The sequence below is a fragment of the Vitis vinifera genome, chromosome 5 (genome assembly GCF_030704535.1).
Source record: "Vitis vinifera cultivar Pinot Noir 40024 chromosome 5, ASM3070453v1".
NCBI classification, from domain to species: Eukaryota; Viridiplantae; Streptophyta; class Magnoliopsida; order Vitales; family Vitaceae; genus Vitis; species Vitis vinifera.
Window position 1 is genome coordinate 16,788,997 of NC_081809.1, and position 26,488 is coordinate 16,815,484.

At 33.0% G+C, this 26,488-nt stretch overlaps 1 protein-coding gene across 1 annotated transcript; it reads right to left on the reverse strand.

Annotated features, from left to right (window-relative positions):
* Window positions 1–687: 687 nt before the first annotated feature.
* On the reverse strand, window positions 688–17,779 carry LOC100264183 (3'-5' exonuclease). Its single transcript, XM_019220281.2, is given in 7 exon segments — window positions 688–931; window positions 1,621–1,672; window positions 1,750–1,860; window positions 4,174–4,335; window positions 5,136–5,266; window positions 14,340–14,519; window positions 17,345–17,779. Coding segments are annotated over 7 exon segments (1,077 nt in total). The 5' UTR covers window positions 17,667–17,779; the 3' UTR covers window positions 688–812.
* Window positions 17,780–26,488: the final 8,709 nt, after the last annotated feature.

Here is a 26,488-nt window from a genome sequence, read left to right on the forward strand (position 1 = left end):
TGTCATTTTGACTTTACAAATAGCTAATAAGTATTATAAATTTTATTTGCATTTTATTTAGTAAACATGGGTGAATCAAATCACCTAATTTTTTTTAAATGCGTTGAAATTGTAAATTAATTTCATAAATATTTTATTATATTAGTTACAAAATATTGATGTAATAGGTTGTTTATTTTATTGATTTTGTTTTCCTTCCATCTTCCCTCTACTTTTCCATGGATAACCAAAGGGAAATGAATTCCTTTTGTTTTTCACCTTAACTTTCCAATAACCAAACAAGGGAAATTTTTATATTTCTTTCCTTATCTTTTTCTTTTCTTCCATTTTTTACCCCTTTCTTTTTTTAGCATTTTCCAAGAACCAAACATAGGCTAAAAGTTTGTGATAAATTCAATTCTCAATCAAATTCAAGAAATTAAAGATATGAATAATATTTTGGGAATTTTTATCTTATATATAACCATATAGTACCTTCTTAAAATTAATAAGTCAAAAGAAAAAAAAATTATATTTGAATTCCTAAAAATAAAACAAAAAAACAATAGTCCTAAAAACAATTCAGAACAGTTTTTAAGCTATTGTCAAATTTAAGTTTCTTCCATGGGATGAAACACTTGAGCGTTAGGGATGGAGCTGGAATAGGGCACGGCTCCCTCAGCTGCTTTATGCTGTTGAATGACCAGATGCACCCAACCAACTTTACCATCTCTTTCACAAGGTCTAATCTTTTACAATATTCATTATTTCCATAACATTGAGAGACTTGACACAATTATTACAGATGACTATCAGCAACCCAGAAACCACTCTTACCCAACCAAGATGAGGCTAGCAGCTAGAGAACCACCAAATGAAGCACAGAGAGCAACAGTACGGTGTACTCTCAAGCAACCCATCAATAGCACACTTGTCTCACATTTTAGATCCCCTGATGAGCAAACATTAGCTTCAGAGAGATTATATAAACAAATCGAACTACACTAGATACCTCAAAAACCAAGTAAAACCATGCTGCACTAAAACCTGCATAAAATTCAGGCAAGAGTAAGTGTATTCGTGCATGTTCACTGATAAACTTGAATTATCTTTATAGTTATATGCAAAAGCTGTATTAATATACAAAACTTCTGAGCCAAAAACTTGGCTTGCATATTCATAAACTGAAATACAATTATATTTTCAGGCGTAAGTAATTGCAGACTTTCACTGGCAATTGAAGCAGATACATGTTGACTTTCAATGTCCAATAACTGATTAGCTTACTGCTATAGTGCTATTACACCACAGGAAACAAAGAAATACAATTTTCCAATGTTATGGAAAAGATAAATGGAATTCAGGCAAAAAAATATGAAAGTCTCTTTGAAAATAATACCCTAAAAAATAGGGAGTATAAAGCACAACTCCAGCCCTGTGCTCAAACATTAAATTAGCTTGCAGTCCCTGCATCTGAGGCAATAGAGCAATGGTTCCCAGTGACAAAGTCGCACCACTATGGTGTGATGACAATAGTGGGGTTGAGGCCTTTTCCTACAAACACATTTTCCTGATTGTGCTAATCCAACTACTTATGGGTAAAGACTGACAACAACAGCAAAAGTCATTCTGGTGACACACCTTCCAGTTCCTCAATTTTGTTTTCGGCTGTATCTGGGAAGCTCTTTAGTACCTGTACAACAATAACATAACAGCAAGTCATGGAAGATTTTGCTTAATCCCAGAACATGATAGATGATTGTTATTTACCTCATATAGGTACCATGAGGCAAAAGCATCTGTAGCAGCATACTCTAGTTGGGCCTTTGATAAAACATCAGCCTCCCAGTTTCCCAATCTTATTTTGTTGGGCTTAAGAAGCTGCAATTTGACAGAATGGTCAATTACATCTCCAAGTGAAAATACTATGCTTCAATTTGCACAGTATACACTAGCTTAAGAGGTAAGTGAATAAGCAAAAATGGCAGAGTATTTAGATACAATGACCAAGAAAGTGTCAATGCACCAGAGTATCCAATTATTTAAAGTTCCATGTAGAGAAACCATTACTTGTCAGATCAGAAATAAGCTCTAAAACTAACATGAAAGACAGAGAACATAATAAGGAAAAGGATGGTCAAGAAGGAATTGGCAGAGAAACTGAGTGTATTTGTAAATTTACACAAGCAAACTAAATGTGACAGCAAAAATCCCCTTGCGATACAGCAACTGGACAAGGACATTAGAATTAATATTAACTGAAAAAACCAAAAGCTCTGCCCCTGCTCTCTATCGGATGGAAGGGTAGAGGCCTTTGGTGTCCCTTCCAGTCAAGAATTGGGTCCTCACAATCACTAGCCAATATGCTTTTCTCTCATGCCTCTCTTCGTTCATGGTTCGATATTCTGGTGTCCTAGGCGTAGAGGAACCACACCAATCCATCCTGAACTTGGTGGTTAAACTCTTAAGTGACAATACTGTAGGGGAGGTACTGAGGAAAAATAGTTTGACACCAAAGTTTGAAGCAATAATTGGTCCATGCCCAGCTTAGTTCAAATCATGCATAACCCCATAAATGGTGTGATCAAGATTGAGGTATGGTTTTGGATGCAACAGGCTCACAGCTGAGCCATCGAATGAAAACGTAAGAGGCTCATTGACTTGCATTTTAGCTTATTACAATTTTTAGCAATTCATTTTAGCTTATTTGAGATTTGATCTATTAGTTATTTTCTCTCTTAAACTAGGTCGTGTTTATGGCCTTTAATTTGTATTGGTTTCAAATCTTTGTAACAGGCTAAGCCTAAGTTGTCAAGTAAATTAGGGTTTATGTTGCCTACAGAAAATAACCTGCAGTCCAAGTAACCACGGAAGCTACTAATATGTAAGGCATATATCTGTGATAGTAAATACTGAGCTTGAATTCCAGTAATTACTCACAGTTAGCTTCACTAATGTAGTTGAACAAGAACAAGCTATTGAATTATTGTGTGCTCACTAAAAAGTTTGATAATATACCTCCAATAATTCACGTGCCACACAAAACTCATAACATCACTAGTTATTTTCATTTATTTTTTGAAAATCCTGCCATAACCAGAGAAAACCAAAGAAGCACAATTTTAACAAATGCCCATGTAAAAACAGGATAAAGCTTTGCCAAAAATAGTCTTCTAGGATTTTGAATGTCCAAATTTAGTTTTAGCCATTCATCTTCCAAAAAGAGTTTGTAAATGGCATCTATATTTAGAGTCACTTCATCAAGTCAATTCATTTCATTTCAAGCTCAGAAGAAGACAAGTTACTGCAGTTGTGCTGGACATTCAACAGTCATCAACCCAAACTACCTTAAGATGGGCAACTGACCTAAATACATAGATCAATTTTTGGTAAAATTAAAATAATCTTTAAAAGCTTTTGGAAAGGATTTTGGTGCTTAAGAAGTTTGTTTGTAGAAAATGAATAAGTTGAGAGCATCATTCTTCAATGGATCCATGATATTGATGCTTCAATCATAAAGAATTGCTCTTTTGGATATTTGCTACCAACACACACAATCATATGCCCATCCACAGGCATAGTCCTTCAGTCAATCCATGTGCACTATTGGTCGACCCATTGAGGTATTTCTTAGCAAGCTAAAATCTTATCTTTTTAAAACCTTCTGCAATTAGACTGCTAAAAATAATAGAAGTCCTGAAAACATATAAATGATTGTTTCACATTAGAAATAAAACATCTTTTGGCACAAAATTCCAGATAACTCATAATGTATTAAGTAACTACATATCAGAGAATACCGCCCAAGCCAACAGAAATTTAACAAATCAAATGTAGGTATGATGCATGAGATAGATATCTACTCAAATGGGTGCAAAGAGTGATAAGAAGAAACTAGAACTTGCATGCATTCTTCTTACAACAGGAACTAGTTCTATTTAATTGTATAAATTGGAAAAGAGATTAGTTTTGAAGGGAAATATAGGCAAACCTCACATAGAGAGTGATCTATTAGATTGTGAAAAGAGAAGAATAAAAAAGAAATAGTGATATAACATGGCAAAGAAAACTATTCACAAAGAGGTAGGTAGAATTAACCTGTTCGAAGATGGCAGAGAAAAATATCCTCAGAGAAGAACATAGAGAATTAAGATGGCAAAGAAAACTCTCACCAAAGAGGTACATAGAATTAACCTGTTTGGAAATAAGCATTTCCGTTAGAGATCCAAGACCCCACTTCTTTGCATCTCCACCAAGCTTTTGATTAGCAAGATAGGATAGATCTTCCAAATCTTTAACAGATACACTATGATCTTTGAAAACCTTAACAGCATCATTGGCAATGCCAACTCCAACCTATGCATGTGTAAAGAAGCATACTAAAACCCAGAACTCATAGAATCAAAATAAACAATTAGAATGTATTTATATCATCTTCAAATACTGAGAAGATTTTGAAATGAAGGATTTAAAAATAGACTAACATGAAGAGTTCATCGGAGGAAAAAGTAAATTAAGTTCCAATTTATTTTTGGAGTAGATAGGCTGGTTGTGATGGCAACAACTATGGTGATGGTGATTGTAGCAATCGCCACAGACAATGATTATGATGAGGCAATAGTGATGGTGACATCGTGGTGGCAGCATTAGGTTGGCACAGTGGTGGTAATAGTGTTGGTGCCAACAATAGCAATGAAACTGTGTTGTAGGCAATGGCCACGCCAGTACTGCTGCAGGGATGCAGGTTGGGACAATTCTGGCACTAGTGTGGTCGCATGGCAGTGGTGATAATGTTGGTGCTGAAAACAGCATGCTTTGGCTGTGGTTGTGACATGGGTCAGTGTGGTGGTGAAGGTGGCATGGTTTTGGTGTTAGGGAATGAGTATTGCCAGTGAGGTGACTGTTGGAGTGCAGATGAGCATGTCTAAGGATTTGGCATGCCAAATCCACATGTTATTTTGAAATCCTTAGGTTATAACATTTTAAGCCCTCTTCAAGGAAATAAATCCCATCTTAAGCAACCCAAACAAGGTCATATAAAAAGGGAATTCCCAAACTCCTTGTTTCCTCAGAGTCCTTTCTCCAAACCCCTCATTCGAATGCACCCTCAGTTACTTCATTTAGCAAATGCCTCAATTTTAAAGCGTTTAGCAAACCTTTATGGATGTAGGATCCTCAAGTAGAGATTACAGGTTTCGCGGGATTCCAGAATGAATAATATGCATGACGTAACAATGACTATTACCCCCACATATCTGCATAACTGCCGCCTTCCCTTGTGACACACCTGTCAAGAAGGCTTTCTTTTAATACTAATCCAACATTTTAAGTCTATCTTCCTTTGATAAATTAAAACTCTTATATTTCTGATTTTTCTCATTCAAAAATATCACAGATATTCATATTTCTTTGAAAGAACTTAGGATGCAGTGTAGCATGGATGTTAAGATACAGTATATGTGGAAAACAATATCTAACAATGATATCAATTTTATGTTTATGTAGAAAATAATATGTAACATTGATATGCATTTTATGCTATGCATACCATACAAGATAAAATTATGATAAATATACATGTTTGCCGCTTCATATTTCTTTTCTTTTATAAGATAGGCCCTTCTGATTAAAAAGAATTAATTAAATGGCTCCCATAAAGAGAGTAGTTTATTTTGGTATCTTCAGAGTGTGGGTAAGTGCTAGCAATTCTATGATCCCAATTGGACCAAAGGTACAAAAAGAGAAGTTCTGAAAGTGGAGTGACGGGGATCAAAAACATTCATTTCAAGCTTATTCTTGATGGTGGTGAAGAGATTGAGAAAGATTCCTATTTGCCTTAAAATTAGGATTTGATATTACGTTCCCAACTCAAGTCAACGAATTGTTGGTCGAGTTTCAAGATATAACCTCTATAGACCTCCCTAGAGAGTTACCACCCCTGACCAACATTCAACATGTCATTGATCTAGTTCCAAGGTCTCAACTACCTAAGCTCCAATACTATAGACTAAATTCTAAGGAGAGTTGAAATAAATAGGCACGTAGATAAACAATTTAAAAAGGTGTTATTCAACATAGCCTTATCCCTAGGAAGGATGGTTCTTGGAGAATGTTGAACCATCAACAAAATAACCATCAAGTATAGTTTTCCCATACATAGGTTAGATGACATGTTAGACTTGATGGCAGAATCAGAATGGTTCTTCAAGATTGATTTATGTAGAGGTTACACCAAATATATATTATATTAGGAGATGAGTGGAAAACTGCATTTAAGACCCAAGATGGACTTTATGTGTTAATCATGCTATTTGGGTCATCTAATGCATGAAGTACATTTAAGAGGGTTATGACACAGGGTTTACTTCCTTTCATAGGGAAGTTCATGTGGTCCATTTTGATGACATCCTGATCCATAGTTGGTCTAAAGAGGAGCATTTAGATCATCTTAGGAAGGTATTTGCAGCTTCACTGAGCGAAGAAACCTTATGTTAATCTTAAGAAATGTTATTTCCTTCAATCACTTTACGATTTGTAATCTCCTTAAAGGGAATAAAAGTTTATCATCAACAAGTTAAGAGCTATTAGAGAGTAGCCTAAGTTTTACCTATCAGAAAAACTAGAGAGTAGCCTAAGCCTAGGACAATTGTGATGTTCATAGTTTCATGGATTAGTCACTTTTTATAGGCGATTCCCTAAGGGATTTAGTACTAGAATGACTCCCATTATTAATTGCATGAAAGGGAGTTCCATTGGAATGAAGTAGCAAGAAAGGCACTTAAGGAGACAAAATACAAAATAATTAAGGTAGCATCTACCTTAAGCCATCCTGATTCTTCAGAAGTCTTTGAGGTGGCATGCAATGAATGAAGTGTTAGCATAGTTGGTGTCTTAAGTCAAGAAGGGCGCCTAGCATACTTTGATGGGAATGAGTCTAAACAAATGTATTCCATTTATGGTAACAGTTCTATCCAAACCCTTCATTCTTAGAGGTATTATATATTATCTCAACAGTTTTTGTTATACTTCAACCATCAAGCACCAAGTTACCTTGGTTCTCAAAGAAAGTTAAGCATCAAATACACTAGGTGGATAGAATTTTTTTAAGAATAGGTTTTTGTTCTCCATCATCATGTAGGAAATGAGAGTAAACTGTCAATGTCCTTAGTCAAGTAGTGGTTGTTTTATAGGCTATGAGTATAATGTGGCTGGATTTGGGAGGATGAGGGTAAGCATCTTAATTGCCCTGATTTTCTTGTAATTTATTAAGAAATTTAAGATAGTCATCATTAAGATCATGTTGATTTTGTTACTCATGATGGCCACTTGTTTAGGGGATTTAAAGTATGCATTCCTCACACTTCAATTCAAGATTTGTTAATCAGGGAGTTGCACAGTACAGGTCTAGTTGGTCACTTTAGTAGGGATAAAACTATTGCTTTGATGGAGGATAGGTCTAATTTGCATTCCTTGAAAACAATATTGCCAAAATTGTGTCACAGTACTGAACTTGTCAATTACCTAAGGAAAAGAAGAAAAAACATGGTTTGTATACACCTTTACCTGCACACCACACCCTTGGTAAAGACCTTAATATGGATTTTGTTCTTGGGTTATCAAAAATAACTTGAGGACATGATTCTAGTTTTGTTGTGGTAGACAGATTTTCTAAGATGACACATTTTATCACCCATTGCAAAAAAACTGAAACCTCAGATGTAGCCAAGTTATTCTTTTTAAGGAAATAGTTAAGCTTCACAGATTACCCACTTCAAAAATGTTTGATGGGGATGTGAAATTTGTTAATTATCTTTTAAGGAAACTTTGGAGTGACACCAATATGAAACTCTCCTCAGCTTTCCATCCTCGAATTAATCATCAAAAAAAGGTTACTAATCGCAATCTAGGAGATTTGCTTAGGAATCTTTTTAGAATAAAACAAGGTAATTCGAATTTGAATCAATAGCAGAGTTTGCCTATAACATTTTGTGAACTGTTAAATCATCATTTAAAATTGGTTATGGTCGTTTTCCTTGTCATCCTACTGATCTCATCCCTTTATCTTCTAAATCTAGACTTTTTTAACTTGTTGAATCCTTTGTTCAACACATTCAAGATCTCCATGCTTTTTGTTCCTCTGGGAGGTCATGATTTCCATGCTAATATTCAATGTAATTATAAACTTGCCATCGATGTGCATAGTAGAAATCAAGAATTTAATGGAGTGCCATAATCTGTATTCACTCTGAGGGATTCCTCAAACATTCCTTCAAGAAGTTTTTTGCTCAAGCAAGTGGACCTTTTCTTATTATTCACAAACTTGGGCCTAACACATATTGGCTTACCAAATGATATGAATATTAATCCAATTTTCAATGTGAAGGATAGGTTTCCTCATCGAGACATTTTTTAGTCTCTTGTTGTGTTAATTAGAATACAAGTTTAGCTATAACTTTAAGAATTCCCAATCCTCCACCTTCATACGACCACACATGGAGTAGATTGAGCATGTGCCAGATAATGAAGTTAGTAGATCTTCTCATGATGATTATCGACATTATCTTGTCAAATGCTAGGGTCAACCAGTCTTTAACGCAACTTAGATTACAGAAGAAGAGTTGTGCCAGCTTAATCCCAATCTTCTTGAGCAGTACCATGCCCAGAATTATACCAGATAGAATTGGCGAGGAACAAAACCACTCATTTCAATTTCATTATAAACATAGATGTAGAGAATGAGAAGGATCTATATTTGCCTAAAAATTATCTTATTAAAATTTGGTTTTTAATTTAGTTCTAATTTGTAGTACCTTAGCTTCATAATTTAACTAGAATTTAGAAGTGCATTTCCTTTAGGATTGGTATCTTGAATTGCATATATATATGTTGATTATAACAATGGAGGGATTATTGTTATTATTGTTATTTTTTGAGAAATCTTCAAAAAGTTTCCATCTTTTCTATCTCTCTTTATTCTTTTATCTTATAAGTTTTTGTTGTGAAGATGATGGATCATCCACTCTAGGTCGAAGCTACCCCATAACAACAAATCAAAGTGTTGGTTGATGCTCCGAAATACACTTGCTCATATGGTAGATTGAAGGGGCCAACTCCCTAATTGTGATTCTTACGCAAAATTCATCTTAAGAGAATTACTACTTATGTGTAATCAATTTATTCGCATTAAACACTGAAGAAGGCTTAAAAGAATTTTGCGTATTTCAATAAATCATAGACTCATAAAAGACTCTTTGGAAGCATGTTATTAGTAGGAAGTTTGGGGAGGAAGAAGGGGGTTGGTATACTAGGGAAGTGAGGGAGGGTTTTGGAGTAGGTTTTTGGAAGGAAATAAGGAAGGAAGGGTCTCTTATGCAAAACAAAGTTGTATTTTCTGTGGGGGACGGTAGAAAAGTGAAATTTTGGAAAGATAAATGGTGTGGGAGCTTCGCTCTTTGTAATTCTTTCCCCTCTTTGTATGCCTTTGCAGCTTTTAAAGAGGCTTGGTTAGTGGAGTAGTGGGACTCTTCGGGAGAGGAAGGGGTTTGGAGCCCTAAGTTCTCTAGGCCCTTCAATGATTGGGAGGTGGAGGAGGTGGAGAGATTACTTTTGACAATCCAAGGAAGGAAGCTTAATCCTAATCTGGAAGATAAAGTGTTGTGGAAAGAGACTAAGGACGGGATTTTCTCTGTCAAATCTCTTTATAGTGCTCTAGTTTCAAGAAGTGTTGTTTAGTTTCCTAATAGCATCATTTGGAGCCCCTGTGTTCCTACTAAAGTGGGTTTTTTTGCTTGGCAAGCCTCTCGGGGTAAGGTGTTAACTTTAGATCAACTTAAAAAGAGAGGGTGGACTTTAGCTAATAGATACTTCCTTTGTTGTGCGGAAGAAGAGTCTATTGATCATATTCTAATTCATTGCACCAAGGCAAGAGTTTTATGAGAGTTATTGTTTGCTCTTTTTGGCGTTATTTGGGTCCTTCCTTATTCAGTTAGAGATACACTTCTTGGTTGGCGTGGTATTAACATGGGCAAGAAGGGTAGTAAGGTGTGGATGGCAGCCCCTTTGTGTCTTTTTTGGGCGGTTTGGAAGGAAAGAAACAGGATTGCATTTGAAAATGAGGAGCTTTCAATTTATAGGTTGAAAAATTCTTTTGTATGTAATCTTTGGTTTTGGACTAAGTCGGTTGTAAATGAAGGACCTCTTCCTTTAATCAGTTTTTTTATTGGTTGGGTTCTAGTTGAGGGTTGGTTTGTATCCCCTCTTCTTTTTGTTCTTGCTTTTTGGCACCTCTTGTATACGGTATACCCCCTGTATGCTTTTGGGTTAGCCTTAAGGTGCCCTTTTTTCTAATATATATTTTCTCTGTGTGTTTACTTATCAAAAAAGTAGACTCATAAAAACTTGAGTTCAAGTTCCTCCCAAGCTAGGAGAAATTAGTGGGGAAAAGCCCCTTAGGTTCATTAATGAGAATGAAGAAAAGGATATTTTGGTAATTTTTGTTGATTTAGGGTATTTAAAGGTGAAAATTATAAGTAGCTAATTATTTTCTCTTATCTAAAATTTAAAAGAATTTTTCACTAGAAATTTTTTATTGTAATAAGTTTTTATACTTTTTTATTTTTCATTTTGTAAAATCTTATATTTTATTAAAAAAAAAAAAAAGTTCAGATTTTCTATAAGGTCTTATTTCCTAAAAATGCCTTTATAATTTCTAATATATTTACTAAATGCTTCTATTTAGTAAAATATTTCTATGTTCTAAAAGTTTCTAACTTTTGAAAAGTTTATAGTCTTCTAAATAAAAATTTTATGTGAATGTGTTAGTGTAACTAGATTAAGTTTACAATTTTGCTCAAATATACACTAAGTTGTTTGTCTCACATCCCTAAGTATTTCTTATCTCTTTTCAAAATTCCAACATTAGTAGCTTTAATGATTGATAAATTGTAAAGGGATTTTCTTTGGTCAAGGGTTAGGGAAGGTAAAGAGGATCGTATTAACAATTGGGACATAGTGTATAGGCCAAAGCAGTGTGGGGGTTAATTGGGGAGAATTCTCTAAGAAATCATGTTCTCTTAGGGAAGTGACTCTGAAGGTTCCTTAGGGAGAGTTTTGCCCTTTGACATTAGGTTATTTCAAGTATTTATAGACAACATTCTAATGGATGGGACACCAAAATTATGGTTATATGGTCACATTGATGTCCTTGTAAGGCCATTGTACAAGAAGTCTTTTTTAGGAAGAATTGTGGTGGGAAAATCAACCATTGTGTTCACAATTTTCAGGTATTTACTGTGTTATCACAGTAAAAAAAAGTCTCACCATATCAACTATCCTTGATAACTTTACTTCTCTTTCTTGGAACCTTAACTTCCGTCACAACCTCACTAATTGGAGATTGAGAATCTCAAAAGAGTTATGTCCACACTCACTCTTCTACACTTTTGTTCATCCGTCACAAATACAAGAGATTGGTCTTTATCCTCTTTAGATTTATTCTCAGTAAAATCATTCTTTTTGGTCAAGTTCGATTTATCAAATCCAATTCTTTTCTCTCCTACCAAATTTTTACGAAATCAGAAGTTTCGTCTAAGATCAAGGCCTTGGCTTTGTTAGTGGCACACAAGAAGTTAAATACCAATGACATGTTATAGTTGAGAAGACTTTACAAATCCTATAGTCCTGATTGATACATCTTCTGCATAGAGAGTGGAGAATTGATCGATCATCTATTTCTACATTGCCCAATAACATTAGGACTATGGCACAAACTATTCAATCTCACCACAATAGGTTGAGGTCCACCCAAGATTATATGCAACATGATGACCACTTCATATAGAAATTTGAGAATTTGCATCAAAGGTAAGACCTTATGGAAAATTGTTTATCTCATAGTGCCTTGGATTGTGTGGTGAGAGAAAAATATTAGGATCTTTGAGGAGAAGTGGAGGACAACAGAGATATTATGGGATCTACTTCACTTCTATTCCTCCTTTTGGGCCTCTTGTACCAACAACTTTGAAGGCATTCCAACTAATGTTATTCAACTTAATTGACATATTCAATTTGTAAATCAAAAGGGTTAGACAACATTGGGGGGAGCTTAGTTTAGAATTGAGAAGGTGTCATCACCTATGTATATCCTTAAGTAAACTAAACCTTTTTGTATGGTTCTCCTTGTATGTATGGTGGAAGAGTTTATTAATACTATGATTAGTTTCTTGTTATTATAGGGAGGACCCCTCATGCTTCTCATGTACTTTTTATCATAATTAATACATCTTTTGTTTCTCATAAAAAATTATACACTGATTTGGCATTGCTTACTTCCAAATGGACTTGTTAGATTTGAAGTAAGTTGAAGACATCTAAAGATGAAGGTATATGATGAGGTAAGTATGTGTTTCAAATTTGGTCAAAGTGATAGCAATATAAGTATCCAATTCAAGTTGAGAAAGAGAAAAACAAAAAGGGGAAAGTGAAAATGAACGTTCAAATCATGAAGAATAGCACATTCTAACCATGACTATTAGAACATTCTAACCATGAATAACAGAGTGTTCAAATCATAAACAATGAGGTGTTCAAACCATGAACACTAAAGCATTCCAATGCCGTGCAAGAGACTTTCACATGTTCTCTTAGAGGAATTTCCATTTTAATTACTAATCACTTTCCTATTATAACCTAACTTGAACACCTAGGGTTCACTTTCAAATATCTAAGGTTAATTCTTTGTGCGAACATGCATGTTATTGAAATATAATGCCATTATTCTGCTCTAAATCTGAAATTCTTAAAAACTGTTCAAGATTGATCTTGAAAGTCCTTTTGGTGAAAAGATGAGTAGGTGTGCCAATTCACGTGCTTTGATATATATTTGAGGTGATTCATTGAGGAGTACGAGGCACTGCGTTTAGGACATGAAAGCAAAGTGTAGGTGCTAACCAAAGTCCCTTAAGTGAAGGTTGTGGCTAGGTTAGGTAAAACTATATACTTGCTTTTATATTTAGTGGATTTTAATATGCAGTTGACTAGACAGTCTAGACCCATGGTTTAACACCTATGAAGGTTTCTTAGATGGTTACCACATATATCATGTATCCTAATTATTATGGTTTGATCATTGGTTATTATTCATTGCTTCACATTTCAAATTACATATAATTGGATCTAACAATGATCAGAAAGAATTAAATGTTAGGCTTAAGAATTTTGGACAACCTATTCAACCTCACCCGCTATCCCTAAGTACTTCCAAGTATCAAGAAAGCATTTTTCATTTAGATTTAGAAATTCTAGGAAAATAATTAGTGTGCTAATAGTTTACTACCTAGGTAGGGTTTCCTTTACATTTTCATTGGGATTTTACGATTCCTGAAGCCCATAAATAAGGACATTTAATTAAAAGGAAAATAATGTTTGCATCCTTTAATAGCAAGCCTACTATTTTTTCTTCTGGGTGAGACTTCTAAAAAGTATTAAGGAGACATCAAGGGTTTTTTCTTTTAATCTCTCCTTGTTTTCTAAATTCCTTGACATATTTTATTTTTCTAATCAGAAACAACAAAATTCATTGGTTAATGCCCAAAAAGAGCATGAAGGGCAAGTCATCCTTGCAAAATGGATCCACCTTAGGGTTGTCCTTTATCAAATTCTCACCATGCTTGTTACATAAAATCAGATTGCCAGAAGACTGTAATGCATCCCAAAGGCCATATTAATTAGCTATTGATGGTCATAGATCGAAAAACTTGCATTGCTTTTTTTCTCCTTAGGTAATAAAATATCAACAACACATTAGATATGAAAAGAGTAAAACTCTAATCTAAAACACTATGTCAATGGGATAAGTCTTAATCTCTCCAATCAATATGATGGTTGGCATTCAAGATGGGCATGGCAGTCATTGTAGGAGTATCTATGCCAGTGGTAACCTTCATGAAACGTGTGTGTGTGTGTGTGTGTTTAGTGTATACCACAAAGATTCATAATTTGTTATTATTAAAAAAAATGGCAAAGTTAGAACTATAACAAATTACAGTTTCATAAAAAGGTAAAAAATGAAAAACAAGGTCACTATAAATGAGGTGTAAATTTTTGTAGATAGACAAAACTGCATGATTCTTTAAAAATTGATAATTTAGTTTCCAAAAAAAATTACCAGGCAAAGTCCCATAAAATCTATGACGTCATCATGCAGGACAGCCCTAAAAGGTAAAAGAAATTCTTTAAGTAACACATAAAAACAAATTAGAATTTTAAAGAAAAATACTCTAGCAACTTATGAAGATTACACCCAAGAAAGGAACTCAATCATGCCAAAAAGACACTAAGACATATCATATTTATGAACCAACCTTTTCTAAAGGTGGGTCTCCACTCAATGTCAAATCCAAGAATGGCTTGCCCCAATTCCTTCTTCTTAGTTTCAACAATCTTTAAAAGCTCCGCTGTTGCTTTCTCTACTTCAGTAACAGTTCTGGAATATACAATGTGGCCTCCAAAATTTATTTTTGGCAATCTCATCTTAAAGTTTTCTGACACAGGGAACACAATGAGATGGTCATTATTAGAAATTAACCACATCTCAGGTCAATAAACAATAAAAAATTGTCACTGGTTTTGTTTTATTACACAATCTAAAAGAATCAAATAAAACTAGCTCCAAAGTGATCTAATTTAATGGGAAGACTTCTCAGACTAAATGTAAAACTCAATATAGAGAGATATGATATCTTGTTCAACACTACACTCGAAAATGTCACCATAAAGATCAACTACATGTATGTCTAAAAGGCATTTCTGGTCATTTTGTAGTCACCTGAAAATCAATAAGATGCACAATGTGCACTTTGATGCAATAGTAATAAACTAAACAGAACCACTTAAATTTACTCAATTACCACCACTTAAGTTTAACAAACTTAGATCTCCTCCTACTTTTGAAATGTAACATTACTGAGGTTTCATTTTTCAATATATATTTCCTTTGCTTTAGTCAAACCATTGGAAGCTTAATAGATCTGCTGACCACAGACCAGTTTTTTCTTAAAATGCCCATTTTACTCTTTAAAGCAAATAAACTACAAAGAGACTATTCTAACCTTTATCAATTAATATGACACTTAAACACTAATTATATATGATGAAATATAGACCAAGTCTTTTTTCCTCGAATTTTAAAAAAGTACAACTTTGTCCTCAGAATTTTAAGAAATGTTGTGCTCTTTGTTTGAAGAAGAATTCTTCCAAATGGATTGAAGAAATGTTGTTATCATTTTTTATCATTTTCAATTTTTCAAATTGGAAAAAACAAACCTGGTTTTTCATAAATGAATTTGTAAAGAAGTAAATTCTTTACAAGCCAAGATTTTTTTCATATTATTTTCATAATAATGTATTTATTTGGGCAGTGAGAGAAAGAGGTTGAAGCCCACATATGCACATACAAACAGACCACATATTTAGTAAAAGAAGGAAACACAAATTACAAATTTGGAGTTTTGTAAAGCTTAAAAAGGCATAGCCCCTCCTATACTCAATTGATCCACTTCAGAGAAAAATATACTTTGTGGGCCTTAATTGCAAAATCCATATTTCAACGTACCCCTATATCTTTCCTCCAAATGGACCAAATCAGCTTATATACCCTCTTTTCATTGCCAATATATTGCATCACTTGAATAACTGTATACTAAACTGCAACACCCACCTCATCTAAATAATATAAAAACCCAAAAGGAAACAACTTTGCAATCACCAATAAATGAAAGCCAAAAGAATAGAATTTGGTATATCAATTCCACTTCCCTCTCACACTAACACATCTATCCTAGGATGACCAATCCCTTCTAATCACATGATCCATCATACAGGACCTATCTTAAACCACCAAGTAACATAGGAAAGACACCTTCAAACATAACAGTGTTCATAAGTTTTTGAACAGGAAACTGCTCTCTTCTAAAGCAGTCATCCTGTCGATATAAAACGACACTGAAAATAAATCAGTCTCATTTCCCATTCAAACTAATGTATCCTCTTCCACTAATTTCAGTTTTATTTTCTGTAAAAAGGAAGGCCCTGATGCTCCTTCACCCAATCAAGTGTGAACCTAATAAGTTCAACTTTCCCACTCTTCCTCATCCCACATGACCCCAAACCCAAGCCTTCTTGAAGTTTGAATTCCAAGTCCCACACCCTATGTCCTTCCAAATACTAATCCTTCTCCATTCTCCTATTGATAAACCTAATCCATTCAAAAACCTACCCACTGCCCCATATAGCTCCAAACATCTACACCATGAGATCATCACATCTCAGTCAACCAATCTTCTTCCATTAACCAGATTTCCAAAGCACTACTACACAAAAGCCTTCACATTAAATTAAAAAAACCTCAGTAACTATTTCTGTGAAAAAAAGTGTGGTCCATTACAGACCATAAGCCCAAGCCTCAGAGGACATACCAATTTCTGTTCAACCAGGTATCATTTAAATTAAATGTTTCTTCCATTCTCTTCCTAAGGATATTCTTTAAGTTCCTCCACCCACTGTACCATGGATACAGAGATTTCAAATTGTCATAAACAACAAGGTCATTGCAAAATATCCAAGGTTCTCAGATTACCACATCTATGATTCCTTGATAGCTCTCCAAATAAAGACAAACTGGAGCCAACTCACTCTTGTACAAGTTAAGTTTTAAACCAGAAAGCCATTTCAAACAAATTTCCAAAAAGCTTCAAAAGCTAATTGCTGGAGGATAAGCAAGTTGCCCTATTACATTACTTAACTTTGAAATTGTCAATAAGATACAACACAAATAAGAAAGTTTCTATAGAGACCAATCAAATCTTAGAATCTATTACACCTTGACTTTTTTGAAAGAAAAAAAAAAGAGAGGGAGCATTAGGATCCATTCCACTGAAAAAGATGATTATGAAATATGAACCCACCCTTGCAAAAACAGAATGCAGGAAAAGAGGCTTTTTTTAATCTAAAGCAACAGCTCAAAGATGTGAGCTACAGAAAAAATGGTTTTATCTGTTCACATGTATTCAAATAATACTTCAAACAACTCAAATCACAACTTAAAATAGAATCATATGGAATTTGCTTTGATCAAGGCTGGCATTCTCTTGCTTAGTTACCCAGAAACAAGGAAATTACTGAGCTGTTTGGTAAATGACTCAATGCTGAATATTGAATGGAAGTTACAATTTGCCCTATTTTTATTAACAAGTAGAAATTTTGAGCGCTTTGCCAGTACCAAATTCAACTATCGGTTGAACGGTTTCGTGTCACTTTCCTCTGTTTCTGACCAACCAAACAAAGAAAACGAAAGCTAGGAAACATTTACCTTGACAAGGAGAATGAAACAGATTCAAGAATCGGTTTGTGGGGCAAGGAGACAGAGAAAACGAATTTAAATCTCTGCCCTTGAACGCGCTGGGACATCGGTTAGAGCCAATAGAATTGGGCAAGCGACGGCGGATTTTCCGGCGATCGTCGGCCTCTTGGGAAGTTGGGGTTGAGGAGGAAGTTTGAGAGCGAAATGCAGATTCAATGGCGTCCAGTTCTTCGAGTTGTTGTTGTGTCATTGGTTGGTCCCAATCCCATTCTGGCACGGAGAAGATGGATGGAGATGGAGATGAAGAAGAAGGATGGTCACTGGTTTCCATTAGTAAAGTTGACCAGTGGCGGGAATTTGTATGTCGTGAGGATGTCTGGCGGTTTGGGGAAGGATTGGGAAGGCCCAATCACAAATGAAAGGCGAGGTCAAGGGTGGGTTTTGTGGCTTTATGCTTCAGGATTGTTTTGCCACCAAGAGGCGTTCGAATTCTCAGATTTGAATTAGTGTATGGTTAGGCTAGGCCCATCCAAAAGTCCCGTTACATGCAACCATTCCCATGGACTGGCCTAATGGTCCGGCATAGATATCATGGCCCAAGTTTACCTAAAGTCAGCTTCACAAAGCAAGGCACCACCACTGGCAACCGCAACTCTCCATGTTGTCAATAATAGCTTGGGAAAGCCAGTGTAACTTCAACCTCTTGGCTCAGTTTCTCACTAAGAGTTGGGTAGAGGACAAGGCTTGCAAAAGCTGCCAAGTGGGTTTATTGCAAAAAAAAAAAAAAAAAAATTTGGGAAAACCCAACTTAAATAAGAGATTTTTTGTGTTGAGTTTAGCTAAATAATGATAATAAAAATTGTCTTTAGATGCTTTTGTCTTCTTTATTTTCCTATATTTTCTAAGATATCAAATAGGACATTAATAATCTGAATGTTGATGTTATGCATTAAAGCAAAGGGATCAATAAGCATAATTAAAATTATTAAGGTTGATTGTATTGTTGTTATTGTTGTTAGATGATAAGGAGTTTGGAAACTAGAATGGTTGATACATTTAGACATCAACCCATTTTTTTTTCCATAATGAGTTCAAATAAGCTTAATTTCTATCTTATTCATAGACCTACAATAATTCTTAGGACATATTTCTTATTAACATGTTCATTATATGGATGCAAGGGAGGCTAGGTATACCAATGTTTGTATTAAGCCTTACATTGTTAATGAAATCCATTTGTAGGAAATGGAAGATGATTTAGTTTTTGAACCAAATTAATTATTTCATGGGATCAATGTAAGTAGGATGTCAACACCACGTAGCTTTGACTTGTTTAGCTTATGCACAAATTCAAATTGTAGAATGCAAGCGATGTACGACACATTATTGTAATTCTTTTTCTTATGTCTATTTTGTACTTTACTATAGAATTGATATGCTTATAGAGTCCTTAAAAGTATAATGTAACATTTCATGGATTTATTATTTATTTAATAAATATTCATGTTTTCCATTCCATCTGTCCATTTATTTTATGCATTATACTTTATGAGAATTTTTGGACGGTACATGACTTGGGCGCATTAGGAGTTACATGCAAGATCCAAGTTATGGGTTCTTTGTAAGTAGATGACTAATTCACAACCAATTCATGGATTTGGACAATCCATTTTAGATCATAAGTACACTACTTTCTACTTGGAGGGATGTTGATCTTGTTCATTGGGATGGGATTCCCATGGTGAGTGTACTAATGTGTATAGTTACACATTAGACAAAACTTATAGTAAATCATTACTTTTGGCTATCAAATAGTCATGACCTCACCAAGCTACTATAAAGTATGGTTCCTCAACCTTAAAAGGATATTGAGCTTATACCAAAATTTGCAATAATTTTGACCTACTAGTGAAATCTTAAGGTAGTTGTATATTCCCTATGGATTAAGTTACTATTAATGGAGGTTGATAACAATAAGTATTCTTAATAGAGACACCATAATATGTTATAAGATTTAGACAATGTGTCCCCTTAGGTAATTTTAAAGAAGTGTATTCAATAAATATGTGGTTGTAATAATTCATTAACTAAAACTTGATATATGTTTTTTGTGAGTTAGAGTATATTAGTTGACCACATAATAGGAGGATTTGAAATTCAAGGATTGTAGAGGTAATCTTGAGAGATTGATAACATTCACCTTGATTATAGACACCATTTCATGGGGAGCCTCCATATAGTGGATAGTAGGTCATAAACCCAAGTACTTATATCTCATTGTAATATGCATAGGATATTAGAGTATAGTTGACTCTCTATAGTGGGATATTAAGTCAACTTCAAAATTAGATTTTGAGGGAGTTAATATTTTTTTTATGGGTCCTAATGGTCCCTACTTAAGCTTATATTCATTGATGACACAATTTATTAAGGTTAGTTGAATTCTCTATTCACATGTGTGTGTAAAGTCATTCTAGTAAATATACAAAATTGCATAGGATTTTGTGAATGGTCTTTTAAATTGGACTAATTGATTAATTGAAGCTCAACATGACTAAATAATTAATTAGAACTCAAGTATAATAGTTGAAGTGACTCAAGCCCATGATGGGCTCAAGTCACTTAAGCCCATTAGAAGCCTATAATTATCCCCTTTAGGGTTAAGGCTTCACTCTCAGATTCTATTCAAATCTAGAGAGAGAAAAATGCTCTAATCGCCAATCCTAGAGAGGATTTTACCCCTCTAATGTTAAGATTCAAGGAAATAGACATCACAATGGAAGATTGATAGGTTTGTGAGATCTATGAAAGACTACCACACTCTTGACACATTTTTTTACCAATAAGGTTTAATTCGGGAACATCCAAATTTGAGGTAAATCATTAATCTCTAAACTAGGATGATTTTTTATACTATGTTTTTCCATTGTGTTAGGATCTAGAATGTTAAGATATTAGCTAGATCAACCTAAGGTAATCACCCTAGAAGATAGGTGAATAAGATGATGGCCTTTTTTATTAATTTAAATTATAGAAAAATATAGAAAAAAATACAATGAAAAGTAATTGCATACAAATTAAAGAGATTAGAAAAAAGAGAATGCAAATGCATTATTTTTATAGTAGTTAGGCTCAATCCAACCTACATCCACTCTCCTTAAACTCCTAACTGAGTAAAGAGACTTCCAATCCAAGCCTACAAGTAGTACAAATGGATTATGATTTCAATCAACTCTTTTGAACTTTTGGCTTCAAGCACCCTTTACAATCCATAAGAGATACATCACTATTGAACAATCCCTCAAATGATACCCCCATACTTGAGAATCCTTAAGTAATACCACACACTTAGAATTTTCTCTCTCAAAGGTTTATAAGAAATGATAGGAAATATTCTCACAAAATTCTAGTATAAAATTTAGGCTCAAATGATACTAAATAAGCTAGGATTGAGTAATGAATTAATTATATGGAAGTTTTGAAATAATGTGCACTCTAAAACACTCCCCCAAGGCTAAAATATACTATAGAAAGACTTTGGAATGTTAAACTTACAAAACAATGAAGTTTGAAGCCTCTTTAAAGGAGTAAAAAGCTCAAACTAGCCGTTAAGCATAGTTTGTGGTCTTTCGATTGAGTATCAGTTCAACTAATTCACTAGTCATTAGCAATTAATGTTTCTAATAGGTGATCTTTGGAGTTCAAAGCTTCAATCGAGAAAGGCAAAGCCTATGTTAGCAACATTAAGCTACTAGAAAAGAGAGTTTAAAAACACCCTCTTCTGGATTCCCCAGATCCTCAACTGATTGCACTGTGAAGTGCTTAAATATTCCAATTTTAGGCTTAGAACCTTCAACAACTTATGTAACTTCTTTCAAAACTTTTTACAAAGTTTAGAAAACATTTAGCTTAAGGTTTTAAATGAAAATAAGAAATCGTCTAATTATAAAATATTTAAAACAAATTAGCACAAGGAGGATTTTTTGGTGCAAAAATAAAAAGCATGAAAAAACCTAGTAAATCAACAAACTTACAAAGAGATCCTATGAAATATCTTGAAGGCTCTTCTCTTTGAGGTCTTCCCTTTCTTCTTGATTTTCTTCAACCTGATTTGTCTTTGTGATTGCCACTTTGAAAATATTTTTCCTAAACACACTTAGTATAAAACATTAGTTCCAATCTTTATTTTGTTATCATCAAAACCGAGATTAGCTAAATCTTAATTCAACACTGAGAAACTTAAGGAGATTTACATGCACCTTAACTCTTCTAGGGATAGGAAAGAAGTATCCATATTTCCTACAACTAGTACCAAGCCCTAGGTCAAGCTTTAAGCATGCTAGAATCCTTTCTAGGATATTTTAACTCTCTTTTATAAGGTCATGTTATTCATCCCATGGCCCCAAGGGTTGAATGAATGAATATGTGGATGTGTTATTAATATGATGGGATTGTTTATGATTAAATGTGTTTGCTTTTTCATTCTCATAGATATTTTGTACATGTTGGGAATATCATATTACTCCTTTCCTTGGCCTTGGATTGTATAGAGAGCATGCAAACTACCCTAAGCTTCTCTAAAAAATATTTTGGTGAAAATAATGGCAATAAGAACCATATAGAATAATAATCTAGAGAAGTAGAAATCATACCTAGATTTGGATGTTCCCAGATCAAAATTGTGCGATAAAGATCAAATCCGAAGTCGTTGAAGATATTGTCAGCTCATTAGTCTTCCACCCAATCTCTCCTCAAACGTAACTAGGCACAAGAAAAGTGCAAGTTTTTTTTTTTTAGAGGATGACTAGGGTTTTGGAGGCTCTCTTTTGAAGATGACAAGTAGAAACTGAAGCCCTAACCCCTAACAATGGCATTTATAAGGCTCTCTTCAAGCTTTAGTGACTTGAGCCCAAAATGGGTTTGGGTTACCTAATCTATCACAACTAAGTCATAATTAATTAATTAGCCTTAATAGACTTCAATTAATTAATAAACCCATACTAGAAAGACAATTTATAAGATTTAGTGCAATCTTGATTTTTACTAAAACGCTCTTATACACACTTCTAAATCATTCTAATGACTAAGACAAGTCATTCCTCCAATTAGGAAGTAGTATACTATAGTCTCAAATGGATTGCTCAAATCCATGAATCAACTATGGACTACTCATCACTCTACGAGGAACTCATGACTTAAATCTTATTTCCAACTCCTAATGCATCCAAGTTATGTATAATTCAAGTGATGTGGTCATATATGGTCAAATAACCAATTAATGCATATGGGATGATAAATGGGAAACCAAGAAATATGGATAAATGAATTTATAAATGAAACTTAATCTATTACATCATGTCATACTTTTTATGGCTCAATCCGAACAGTATACCCTATACGAGGTATAAGATTTTTGTTGAATGTAAAAATATGGTTTTATTTTTCATAAATGGATTGTACACTTTGGTTTGAAGGAGTATAGGACTTTTTGTTCTTGATGTAAAAGTTCAATTTTTATTCATCTATCTGAAGATGCATGGGAGCCATTCAGACCTTCACAACACATCCATGGTGGAGAATCCAACGGAAAAAGGTAAGTTATTCGATGGAAAGACGATTGGAGAAAAAAGAAAACCATTTTCAATCTCAGAGTTTTAGTAGGCTCAAGCGACCATAAGCACGTGAATGCACTTCCTAAACTCAAGCACTACATCCAATAGCACAAGCAACAAAGGAGGAGATTTTAGGGTTTTAGGGGTATTTTAGGGTTTTTGGCATATTCAACCCTAATTTGTGTTGCAAGGGTATTTTGATAAAATTGGATAAAAATCCAATATTTGGACTTACAAAATATATAGTAGGATCCTTAAAGTCATGGGAAAGATTATAATTTTTCCATATTGATGATTATTTCTCTATTTATGCATGTTTAGATATTTTGGAAATGATTAATGTAGTTAAAATAATTCTAAGGTAATTTTAGGTTCTCTTATGGAAAGTAACTGTTGTTTAGGAACTACTTTTTATAACAGTTTTTTGAGAACATCTTTTGAATTATTTTTTATTGTTTTCACTTGTTTTCTAATGGCTATTTTAAAAAATAATTATATAAACATGTAAAACAATTAAAAATAAAATATGAAATATAAAAATTATTTTTAAAACATATTTAAAACTGTTAAAAATAGGCTAAAAATATTTTAAATTTTCAAATAAACTTTTATCCTACAAAAATTAGAGAATAGTTTTCAAAAACTATTTTTCAAAATTATTTTAAAAAATAGTTACACCCTCAATTTTTTGGAAGTATGTTTTTAATAAGCAAATTTTTATATAGAAAGATTCTTGGAAAAATATTAAGAGAATCCAATTTCCTTTTTTCAAAATATCCCTAAAAGATCTTTTTCCAAATTTTCAAATTTGCGGATAGGAACCCAAATATTTTTTATTTATTTATTTTATTATGTTATATATTATTTTGTTCAAATATGAAAAACATAAAAAATGATTAAAAGAAAAAAAAAAACTCTAACATTATTTAGTTTTTAACTATATTAGACTATGAGTTTATCATTTTTCTTTAATTATTAAAACATCTTTGTTAGTTGATATTTAAGATTATGAATAGCTATTTATGATAAAAATTAATAACCAATATTTATTTTATAATCTTGAATTCTTTAACTTCAATATCTTATTTTATAATATTATTTATATTTTAAACTCATGGTAACCCATAAGAATCTGAATTGAACATAAGTTTGATGGATAAAAAATTCTTAATTGGAACTTAGGTTGGGTTTATACTTATGTTATATATATTTTTTATGTTATATATATTTATGAAATCTACTTTTATATATATATATATATTACATCATTATCTTATGTTATAAAATATTTGGATAAAAATAAAAACTTATGTTATATATATTTTTTATTACATCATTATCTTGTCATAAATTCAAATTCAAAATCTACTTTTATATATATCTATATATATAGATATCACAAATTATAAAAATCTATAATTCATGGATCCCATTTTGGATTAAGTAATTACTCAAGTTTTTTTTTTTTCTCAATGTTTTAATAGTTTGAAATTTTTGTTATAAAATACTTTAATTTTTCATTTTCTATTATTAATATTTTTATCAAATGCATGAGACTTAATTTGAAAATATTATTTAAGGCATAAATAAAACACATGAAAAAAAAGATAAATCAAGATATCCATAAAAAAAAAAAATAAGGCATTAAAAATTTATTATTATCGCAAATTTTAAAAAGTTTAAGCATAATTTCTTAAAAATAAGAGAAAATCATACTTTTTATTTAAAAATCACTAATATTTTTATCTTTAACATAGAAAAAAACGAATGAATATAAAGTGGCACTAAAAAATTTAGGATAGTCGATTAAAAGTGACAAAATAAACATGAAATTACAAAATCTAGCCTCCCATTTTTTTTACACTAAAAAATACCTATTTTGGACAAAATTGTCCTCATTTTTTCTTACAAAAATAATCTTTTCTTTTAAAATAAACATATAAATAATGAAAATGTTAGAAGATATTTATGTTAAAAATGGGTTACTCTTTGAGGTTAAAAAATAGGTGAAGTTAATTTTACAAATTTGAGATATTTTCATTTATTTTAATCCATTAATCCAAAATTTTATATTATTATATAATATAAAAAAAAAACATTTAAAATGGAGCGTGGTTTTCAAACAGAGGAGGCGCGTGGGAGTAGGATTATCGAAATGCCATCAATTATTTTACCCCATCATTGTTTTTTTGTATATTGCGAATTTACACAAACACCCTTTACATGTTTTTAAACCCCATTATAAAAGCATGGAAGTTTCTAAGCCGCAGCCTGCCGACAATTTAGAGAGAGAAAGAGGATGACTAGCTTGCAGAGGGATCACACTTGTCGTCGTTTTGATTTTTCTCTCTTTTTCTTTTTTCTTTTGCTTTTAATATTTTATTTATTTCCATTTTGCCCTTTTCCCGAGCTCCTTTCTCTTTCAATCATTAAACCAGGGAAAACGACCTTGACACCGGTGGCACACGGCTTTCCCGCACCTCTGTATTGCGGTTGCTACACTCTTTTACTTGCCAAGTTGATCGGTATTTATAAATAGTATGTAATTAATAATTAGCTTTTCGTAATTATATGTTGTTTCAATCTTTATGGTTCGTTAATTACTTTTTAAGCATCTGGAAAACATTGCGAGCGACCGCGCGCCAGAAGTTGTTACCAAGAAATTCACTGATGGTACTTTGCAAGAATTAAATTCCAATAACTAACGTTATGGGTCCAACTTCCTCCGTATAATAATTCAATCCCATGGAAATTTTATAAGGTAAGGTTGTCATGGCATGAAGCGTCTTTATTTGGTGTAGAGGAGGGAGAATAGAGGAGGGGAAGTGACAGTGATGAAAGCAGTATGAAGGTGGAATGGGAAAGGCAAAAGTCAAAACGTGGCTCCACATGGCGTCTTCTTTCTTGAAACGGAAAGCAACAAGGGTGATCCAAGTCCTCATGCAAGCTGTGCCCACTCTTTGTGTGCTAGGAATGCTTATCCTACTACCCAGGGTATGTGAACCCTGTCTGCTCCCACGATGCTCACCACTACACTCACTCACTCACCATGCCCTGCATCTCTCACATCATTCTTCCCTCTCATTCACTGTATCTTGTTGTTTTTACAGGAATTTAATAAAAATGAAAAAAAAAATGGTGGTGGGACCCAATCTCATATTAGATTACTTTAATAAAATCCCAAAATTAAGGATGATAATGAGTAAGTTTTTTCATGCCCCACCCCGTTTCATCTAAATTTTAAATTTAAATAAATGAGTTTAAAATGGATTTAAGATTTTTAGAAAAACCTAAATTAAAGTGGGTTTAATTATTGTTTTGTTTCTTCTTACCCTATCGAATATATATATAATTTTATTTAATTTAATTTTTATATATATTATTAATAAATATTTTTTAATAAAATAAGTTATAAAAAAATTATAATATTTTAATTATTTATAAAATATATATATTTTAACATAATTAAAAAATTACAAAAAAAAAAAACATCGGGACAAGTATAGAAAATTTGCATACTTAATTTGTCTAATTTAATTTT